Consider the following 9,504-nt stretch of genomic DNA (forward strand, 5'->3'; position numbering starts at 1 on the left):
TCATGAACACCAAAATCTTGTCACTAACCATCTCGCATAACTTTTCCGAATGTCTTTATTGGCCCTGTTTGTTACACAAATCTTCAAGTATGCCTTCAGCTGTCTATAATTTTCATCAAGTCAGTGTGGCCGAGTGGTTAAGGCGTCAGACTCGAAATCTGATACGTTCGCGTGCGCAGGTTCAAATCCTGCCGCTGACGAAATTTTCCCGATATGGTTCATCTCGGGCTCCTTTTTTTTTTCGGTGTTCCTAATTCTTAATTCTCTCTCAATTTGGTGTCTTTTTTCGTTTTCCGAAAATCTTCTACCTGCTGATTGTCTGCAATTGCAGGAAATTCCACGCTCTATCTGGACTACTTACCTACTCAACGACTTAAGTCGTACCACCACACCAATTTATACCCCTTCCCCTCTGCAGATATATTCCTACAAGGTTGAATATCACCGAAATAGGCTCTCCCTTCTCCCACCGTGTCAGTTATCAAGACCCCGGATAGCTGCCCAATGCCTCGAACTAAGTCCTTGATGGTAAATGGGGGGGGGGCACTGTGGATCAGACCACCTCGACAAGTAAGTGACTATAATACAATAAAATAACCTAATATTATCGTGACCCTTCTACGGGGCTCACGGATTCAAATGCGTTCAAATTTGGTTCACTCCCGGATTTAAATCCGTTCAGATGTGGTCCGCTTTCAATAATCAGTGAGAAGTACCTGACCAATCGGTGGGGTTTTCTATCTACGCAGAGTAAAGAAACCACCTTGTTGGTCTAATAACTACCTCCTTTTCGACAAGACATGGAGATAAATGTAATGAGGATGAGTTGGACGCAATACAGTAGGGAGCAGGCTGGGACTGACTGTAACGGAGTATCGTTCTCACTGCCCAAGACATATAGTCCACCGAATTAGTTATCCCTTATCATCCTTGAACGGGTATATAATAGAAGTCGAATTCAACACTTCTTCGAACGAATCATCATAATAGGCAGACATCAAGTTCAATTCTAGGTCGCTATAATCCAACCTCCACCTCTATCACTATCAACATAGAATAACATATCACGTCTTACTGGAATTTCACCTTGCTATCCTAGTAGTAATAGTAGTAGTACTAGCAGTAATACCAACAACAATGACCACAAAGTACGTACTAAGCCATCTATCACCCGACATCCTCTTTTCATCTATCCACTCCGTACTCTGTATAAATCACTATCTATCTACCTATCCATCCACCCCTGCTAGTGCATATATATATATATATATATATATATACACCCGGACCGGACCGGACCGGAATGACCCCGGAACTGTTCCGAACCATGGGCTCACACCCCCCAGATCCGATCCGATCAGAGGGCATCAGCCTCAGCTCTTACCAAGGTAGGCAGGTAGGTGTATATCTATGATCTCATGATCCATCGAAGGTATGTAGGTATGTTTCAGGTGCTATCTGGGATGTACTCCATCCAGATTTGGGGGTGTAGTACATTATGGCATTGTCGACTCGAACAACAGCAAGAGGGAGAAAGAGCAGAACTGATCAGATCTGATTCGACATGCAGTGGATTACTTTACTCCCACATATAATGCATAGTATCCGACTTTACCTACTTAGCCTAATGAAGGTGTGCAAGTAGGTACTCACGGAGAAGAACCCATTCCTGGAGGCTTGAGGGATGTTCAGGGTCGGTTGATGACATCATGTTTCTAGCACTGAGTTTACTGATTTGGTAGGTGGGTAAATAGGTTAAAGGTTGATAGGGGAATCTACAGATCGAGACAACCATGGCCTAGACGGGCCTCAAATTGGTATTGTCAGGGTACGATTGGCAGTGATAGCAAAGTTTCCATTGTGGATGGATACGGGATGTGATTGGTGGTGGGGTGCAGCACTGAATGGAGCAATCATCCATCGACGGCATAGATGAGGCGATGGACTTGACACAGGGGTGGCGATTGATGTAACATCTAGTCTGCAGCAATGCACGACGGTCTCCCAGGCTTTCTACAGTGAGGGACAAGCAATGCAGATTAACCTTCGTGACGCATGTGGCTACTACAGCCACTGTTGAGGCCCAACAGTTTGATGTTGCACAAAAAAAAAAAAAAAAGAAGAATCAATTTAGTCATGGCCATCACCGGCCAATGCAAAGGATGAGTCCCTGGATGCATGAGGGAAATATCAACCAGTGAGAACGCTTGGATAATAAAACCAGTTCGAAAGTTAGCTGAAGAACCCCACACGGCGAGTGCATCACGGTTCTGTGCCTTTGCCATCGCCATGCATAAGGCAACGGTGCAGCTGGATATGACATCAGGCAGCAGACTCGCTCGCTGTCGGCTCACCACCTTCCAAGAGCTTTGATTTCCCCCGCAAACCCAACCACGCTGTGCATGGACGGATCTCCCCAAGTGGAGCCCCAACGGCCATCCAGGAGGCTCAACGCCAGTAACCTTCCCCAGCACAATCTGACGTGTTCGTAGTCGACAAGATCGCGGCCCAATCTGCATGAACCAAATGTTTTGGTCAACAAATCAAGATGTGACAGAAACAGGAGGGCGCTGTTCGAATTGATAGGCCAGGTGGCCTGCACATCGTGAAAAGTGCCGGATTAGTGAGCACGATTGCCAGGCCCAATCACGAGCGGATCTGCATATGCAAGATTTGCTGTCGGCGACCCAACCTCGCCCCCTAAGCGAGACCAACGTGCCATTCAAGCCCATGGATCGGCATATGACGGCCGGGTGAAGAATGGCCGGCTGCAGCTGCGGTGCACGTCCTCACTCAAGTGCCATTTCCCACCGGCTCCAATGGGCTAGCCCGTTGGCAGGCGGGACTCCACCTCTTTCCCCCGTGTAGCCTCCATCCAGGGAGACTTTATAGTTCGCAGAGTGGTCTGCATCGCTAAAGATCCTCGGCCCCAGCGGGGATGGATAGAGAGCACCTAGTTCTTCCATGGTTGATTGTCACAGTCTCGAATGGCATAAAGGGGCATCGAATGGAGGGGCATAGAGAACCACCCCGTTGCGGCCAACATAGAAGAAAGAAGGGGGCGAAAGAGAATGCAGAAGATAAGATATCTGTGGTTGGTAGGCCTGGCAAATGTATGTTCTCACTTCTTCTTCTGATTAACAGTGACTAAGGGACGCAAATTACCCTTCCACATATCCCGGTCCGTTTCTTCTTTCTTCGCTTTTCCCTCCAAATGGCAGATGGAGTTGCCTCTCAGTATCCGGTCGTAAAATCGGGGCTATCGGTGTGTGCTAGCGTAGGAGTCGTAGTCGGCAAAGGTAAGCGGGTCACCAAGCTGATATACTTGGTCGGTGGTGGTCGGTTCGTTCGTCTGGTCATCGGGTCATACCATCGGGCTTCGAGCTGGTCGGCGGACTGTTGTTATTGCTGTCTGTTACCCCGAAATCCACTCCATCTGGCATATTCATCTCATCACTGGGCGCAAACTTCGCCAGAAGAGCCTGGATCTCATCATAGGACGCGCCCGCCCGGATGACATTGACAAGGCGCTCGACAAAGGCGTCATCACCGATGCGAATCGCCTCGAGAAGCAATTCCAGAAACCCCCGGTAGAATCTCAGATCCTCCAGAGTCCGCTTGGCGGCCACCTTGCGTCGCTTGTCGGCAAATTCATCGATCACACACTCCCGGCCGTGGAGAGCACATTCAGCACACGGAGTCCCCGTAGTATCAGCGCTACACTGTGATGCGGCCACCCAGGTCAGAACAGAAAGAAGAAGATGGTCGAGAGGGGGCCATCGCCAGGCATGACGAAGGACAGATCTCCTCAGAGGAAACTGAGGAGGAAGGTGTGCTGGGCCGGGGTGTTACCTTCGTTCGACGTCGTTTACATTCCCCGCAAGCCGTGGAAGCTCGCTTGATTTTCCCCTCCTCGGGCGCAGCGGCCGGGACTGGAGGCTCTGGGATCCTCCGAGGGGCAATGGGGCGGAAAGGTTTCGCAGACCCTTGCTGGGCCATGACTTTTAGAAGCAAGCTGGCTGTGTTTGGGGGGGAAGAGGGGGGGGGGGGGGGGGGGAAGAAGCAGCAGCAGCAGCAACGGGTAGGAAAACAAGAGGCCCGTGGGAGGGGGACCAGCGAGGTGCCAGATAAGATCGCGGGTAGAAAGTTCTAGGAGCACACGCCTCGCCTGAAGGCGCATCTCATGAGACTGACCCATCCATGTTCGACCGGGCTACTACTAGTAGCCCCCAGGTCCTGCAGCGTCGTCGCACCAGTACCGCGGGCGGTCGAGGATGAGCGAAATTAGCACCCTCTGCTGACTGCTCCCTCGAGGAGGGGAAAAAAAATAAATTCCAAAAATAAAAACTCAAAATTACGGCCCAATACAGGGAGAGAGGGAAAATAATAAGAATCGGTGAGTTGTGACACATCGGGGGCCTACGCACGCAGGCCCACGGGCCGTCCCCAAAGGGTGGATGTGGGCCTCCTCCAGTCGTTCCAGGCACAGCAAATCGTCGGGCGTGTGTGGCAGCTGAGAACCTTCCCAATTCAAGAGGCCAAAGGAGAGCCGAGAGAGGGCCAATGTCTGGCAAGATATGGGGCGCATGGGGTGCTCAGGGCTCACATTGCCGGAAAACACCGAAGTCATCCGTTGGAACGAGCGAGAGAGAGAGAGAGAGAGAGGGAGAGAGAGAGCTGCATGGCAAGGGCAATCCCCATGGCCATCGCTCTCGCCATCAGGGATGACCCAAACCCAGTCTTTCCGTCTCGAGAAAACCCAGGTGCCCGAGGGGAACCGCCCAGCAGCGGTCAGACAGGAGGATTGGTTTGGGCATTCCTTCGTCACCAACCGGACGATGCGCAACTAAGGTGCCTAGGGGCCCCGTCCGTCCTTTCCCTGAATAACATAGTTTCTTTCCCCTTCGAGCGGATCTACCGGCTCTCTCCCTTCTTGGAACCCCCGGGTTTCGGTTCTATTCGTGTGGTTGGCTTCTCCTATCCTTGTTTCTGCTGCAGGCAGTGGGCTGGATGAGATGGCTTTCTTGCACCTGTCCGGTTGTGTCCCTTCCTCGCGCCGGCAACCCTTCTTGTGCTGGAAAGAATTACTGGAATGGTGCAGGCAGGCCTCGGGCCAAATTAACGGAGGACCAGTGGGTGACTAAAGTCACGACGGATGCTCTGCGCGAATTGCGCGAATTCGATGGCTGCCTCCTACCGGATGTTTTATCCGACCCATATGATAGGCCCTCAGCGGAACGAGCAGAGGGTCCAGAGCTTTTAGTCCGCTGGGTCGAAGTCTTCGTCAACAATCTGCTACCAGAGGTTCTTAGCCACAGCGTGACCACCCACACGCATGCAAAGAGAAAGGTTGAGCAACACAGACCATCTGCGGGTGTCCCCCGATTACTGGTTCTGCGAAGCTTAGATGTGAGTTGCAATCCATCCACGGTGATGGCCCAGTGCCTGGTTGCGTCCAACTCAGTTCATACTTGGGGTAGGGCCCGTGTCCACCAGCTTGGAACCCAGAAACACGCGCCGTAAAGTTTCGCTAGACATTGAGGGGGTCGTGAAGTGTCTGGCCTGCTCGCTGCAGGGGGATGGAGTCTCGGCCATGCACGACGAGCATCTGGCGAGCTGGACAGGCTGGAATCTCGTCGACGAGGTTCGGCTGTCATTGCAAGGCGACGCTCACGTGCCGGACGGCCCACCGCCACTAACTAGTCCCGGTCGGAACTTGCCCAAGTCTAGATTCTTGGGCCATCCTTCCCCCATCTCGAGGCGCTTTGGCAAACCCAGCCTTGACTTTCCTCTCGGGCTCTCCGGGATTCTTGGAGGCTGGCAAGACAAGGTGCTTGGCAAGTGGCATGGTCGACTCAGATTGACACGATGCTAGGCTACAGTGCTAACCCAGGTTCACCAGCAAGAGGAACATGCCGTCTATCTCCGAACCAATCTACATTACTATGGAGTAGCGTTTATCGAGCAGCGACTGCTCGTCAATTAGGTTGCGCTCTAAACCCCTTCCAGGTAACCGACGCGACGAGAATCCGTGGAGACCGTTCATAGTACCTGACAACTACCTCGACCGCCCATACTAAGCACTCTGCTGGGTCCGTCGTAACCCAACGGTGGATGATCAGCGATCGGCTCCAAGCGAAAGCCACAATCGAGGGACCCAGGTCATAATCTCATCAAGTCACCAAGGTGTCCGTTCTGTGCGGCCGAATATCGGGTGCGACAGACGTTGTTGCATGGAAAGCCATCCGCCAATGTCGTTGACCTCACATACTACGGAGGACTAGTAGATGTCTCACCCATGGATTCCTCCCTCCAAGCCCGGCAGCCAGGAGTACTAAACGCTTCATAGGCTGGGACCCGCTCCGAAGCATGGGGTCGTGTGATCGAGCGAATCATCGGTTCATCACGCCACCCTGATGTCATGACCCAGACTTTTCTGGCGATATCCCATCGGCCAGCTATCGACAGTAACTACACACTACATGCAGTAAGAAGTAATAACTACAACATTCCCGGATGATCACCGGAAATCGTGCGCGTAACCTGCACGGCTGCCGTGCACCACTCACCTCGGAGATATATTCCAGTACCACTCGGCCGACGAGCTCCCGTGCATCTCAAACCGCAAGAAGGCGCTGAGACTGCGGGTCCACCTGGTATTACCGTACGAACGATGTGCCGTTGGATGGCTTTGGGAGGACGCAACACACCGAAGGGCCTTCGTATTTCAAAATCCTGAAGCCGAACTGCATGGGAATCCTAAAAAAAAAATTGTACACACGAAGTGGTAGAATAATGTAGAGGGCAAAAATATCACTCCAAGAAGAGGTTGAACACATGAAGCAAACAGGATCCCAGTGGGTAGCGAGAGCCTTAGTAGATGGGCCGGCCCTCATCCCATTTGCGTGATTTTCCCGGGCTCTGGGCCAGCATGCCGTCGCCAACAGTTTGGTCACGGCCTTGCTCGGAGGGCAGAGGCGAGAAATGAACCTTGCCGCCTTCGCGGCCGGTCGTGGCGCCGCTCTCCATCTCGTTTCGGACACTGCCTATCCCTCCGATCCACTCCCAGACACGGGCAACGTCCCCGCCACGGCCCTCACGAACCGAAGCCCGAACGTTGGCATTGCCTTCCACCACGCTGCGGACGCGCTTCCACAGTTCCTCGCGCCGACTGCCGCGCAGTTCGGACCGGAGGACATCGTCGCGCAATTGACCAATGGGAATGTATGACTCGCGAGCAGCTCCACGAGCATGAAGGGCAGCCTGCGTCGCTAGGCGGTCAAGCGTTGTGGCGACCAATTCGGGGACTCGAGCCATGTCAGAGCGACGAGCTCGAACCCTGGAGCGTGCGTAAAGCAAGGCACCGACACAGGCGATTAGAACTGAAAGAGGGAGTCGATACGCGACGAGAGAGAGTCGGATGTTGCGGCGGAAGGCGCATGTGAGGGGGAGTCGGCTGACGGAGGTCGAAGTGAGGGTGAGGACAGAAGATGGTCTGTAATCATGGGGTCGCCTCTGTTAGTTCCGTGAATACACGTCAGAATCTAATCCCTTCGGTGCCGCCATGAGGTCCAGGCCGGTGCGGTAGAGCCTCCAAAGTAGAAAAGGGAATTGACAAGACTTACTGCTTCACCTTGGTCACGACCTCGTCCCGTCCAACCACTTCGCCCAGTGCTCCCTTCCAAAGGTCGTCGAACTCAGTGTCACTCATTCCTTTGCGACGTTGTCTTCCGACTTCTTGCTTCAAATCGAACTCGCTAATCTCTGCTCCAGTCTTGTCCTGGCTATCCTGTGCGAGCTCTCCGCACTCCCATTTGGCCCTTCGGTCCCGCAGCGCTTCCAGAGCCTTGTCAGCAACGGCCTTCACCCGGCGTGCTTTTTCGCTGTCGGGTTCACATGTCGGGGGCAGCGGAACCAACCCTCCAAGGGATAGCGGGTGGGCCTTGAGGAGGAAGTCGTGCTCACAGCGGGCTTCAAAGTTGGGGTAGCAGAAGGCATGCGGAGGGCAGGGTTCGCATTGGGGTTCGAGGACATTAGCCCATTCGGGGACCCTGGTTTCTGCCAGAGACCAAGTCGGTTTGCCGATGCCACAAAACCCGATCTCAATCTTTTCTTTGCGCCACCAAGCTCCGAAACTAGCGAACAACACAAGGAGAATGACCCAAGGCGCAGCTCGGCTCGCAGCTCCTTGTTTCTGTGGCCGTCTGGTTGGAGCACTATAATTCAAGTCTGCATGCTCCCTCTCAAGCGCCAACTGCTCCTCTGGTGTGAATTCTTCCCCTCCACTGAACTCACTTTCTTCGTCCTCATATTTGACCGGTGCAAAGCTCCTCTGTGGGGTCTGAAGATTCGAGATTGGAAATTCGAGTGACGACCGCTTGGATGGAGTGGTACCGTATGGATCATGTATATCCATCGGCGTCGCCGATTTTCTCGACCGCAGATTGTTGCTGAAGGCGGGAGAGTCCAGGGAAAACCGCGAACTACTTTTCCTCTCCGATCTATGACTGGAGGGCCTGGGGCTCTTGTAATCCAAGCGGGCGGGTGAGCCACTTTGGAATGGGTTATCGTCTGTGAACACACTCTCTTCCTTGGGCTCCAACTTGATGGCAGAAAGGGGCGGCTGCGGGTCTACCGATGGTGTCATGTCGCTCCGTCGAACTTTTCTGGTAGTAGACTTCCGAGGGGTCATGGTGTCAGTGGCCACAGGCGTGGCCAGCAGGTTGTCATGCGATTCCGTGTCCGATGTGCGGTAGCGTCTCGACTGCGATCTGGGGACGGACTTCCTCGAGCTCATTGAAGGAGTAGCCGTAGCATTTCTTTCCTCGGTGTCAGCTGTCGATGCCCGAACGCTGGCCCTGGAGCGTCCTCTTCTTCCAGTAGCTGTCGATACCGTCGAAGGCGTAGGTGGAGGTGGCATCGAGTCCCTAGTTGGAACGTCGCGTTCATCGTAGTCGCTGACCACAGACGTCGCGCGACTGCCCATATCAGTGATACCCTCACTAGTCCTCCTTACTCTTTCGCGCTCTCTCAGCAACTTTCTCGCCTGCGGCAGCACTTCCGCCTCCAGGATGCCGATAAGCTGTGCCTTTTTGGCGGAAGCTGGGTACGGAACATCATGGCTGACGAGGATGGATCGCAGACGCGGCACGGTGAGGGAATTTAGGTCAAAATCAGGAGCAAGATACTCCAGACCGTCCGCCATGGTGTCAGCAATTGTCGTACTTATCAACACCACGGGGAAATCGATAGGGGAGCAGGGGAAGGTGGATGGGGGTCAAAATTCGGTAAGGTTGGGAAGGAAAGATCTTCTGGGTCTCCGCTCTGGTGGTGAGAACCTTGATTGTGCAGCCCCCAGCTCGTCAATGACGGAAGCAGCCGTTAATCGATGGTCTCCAGGGCAACCAAGCGGGGCCGTGGCAAGAAAAGCCAACTGGCCAGATCGCTGACAGCGGCGGGCAGCGGAGGTGATCTAGAGAAACCAAATTGGCGTGGAGAATCGAT

At 53.6% G+C, this 9,504-nt stretch overlaps 3 protein-coding genes and 1 non-coding gene across 4 annotated transcripts; 1 reads left to right on the top strand and 3 right to left on the bottom strand.

Moving 5' to 3' along the window:
* Window positions 1-119: 119 nt before the first annotated feature.
* On the top strand, window positions 120-200 carry BO80DRAFT_t142. Its single transcript has one exon. It is a non-coding gene; the product is annotated as a tRNA-Ser (tRNA).
* A 1,617-nt stretch (window positions 201-1,817) lies between these two features.
* On the bottom strand, window positions 1,818-2,728 carry BO80DRAFT_66022 (uncharacterized protein). Its single transcript, XM_025724684.1, has one exon. The coding sequence runs from the start codon at window positions 2,517-2,519 to the stop codon at window positions 2,040-2,042; it is 480 nt and encodes a 159-aa protein (XP_025575668.1). The 5' UTR covers window positions 2,520-2,728; the 3' UTR covers window positions 1,818-2,039.
* A 525-nt stretch (window positions 2,729-3,253) lies between these two features.
* BO80DRAFT_66223 (Zn(II)2Cys6 transcription factor domain-containing protein) lies at window positions 3,254-4,439 on the bottom strand. Its single transcript, XM_025724686.1, has 3 exons — window positions 4,195-4,439; window positions 3,853-3,986; window positions 3,254-3,722 (listed from the first exon to the last, which is right to left on the bottom strand). The coding sequence occupies exons 1-3, from the start codon at window positions 4,196-4,198 to the stop codon at window positions 3,357-3,359; spliced, it is 504 nt and encodes a 167-aa protein (XP_025575669.1). The 5' UTR covers window positions 4,199-4,439; the 3' UTR covers window positions 3,254-3,356.
* A 2,007-nt stretch (window positions 4,440-6,446) lies between these two features.
* BO80DRAFT_406432 (putative sister chromatid separation protein (Src1)) lies at window positions 6,447-9,205 on the bottom strand (the record flags this gene model as incomplete). Its single annotated transcript, XM_025717755.1, has 2 exons — window positions 6,447-7,495; window positions 7,626-9,205. 2 exons carry the CDS (start codon window positions 9,203-9,205, stop codon window positions 6,874-6,876), a joined length of 2,202 nt encoding a protein of 733 aa, XP_025575670.1. The 3' UTR covers window positions 6,447-6,873.
* Window positions 9,206-9,504: the final 299 nt, after the last annotated feature.

Source organism: Aspergillus ibericus, assembly GCF_003184845.1.
Source record: "Aspergillus ibericus CBS 121593 unplaced genomic scaffold BO80scaffold_18, whole genome shotgun sequence".
In the NCBI taxonomy this organism is placed as follows: Eukaryota; Fungi; Ascomycota; class Eurotiomycetes; order Eurotiales; family Aspergillaceae; genus Aspergillus; species Aspergillus ibericus.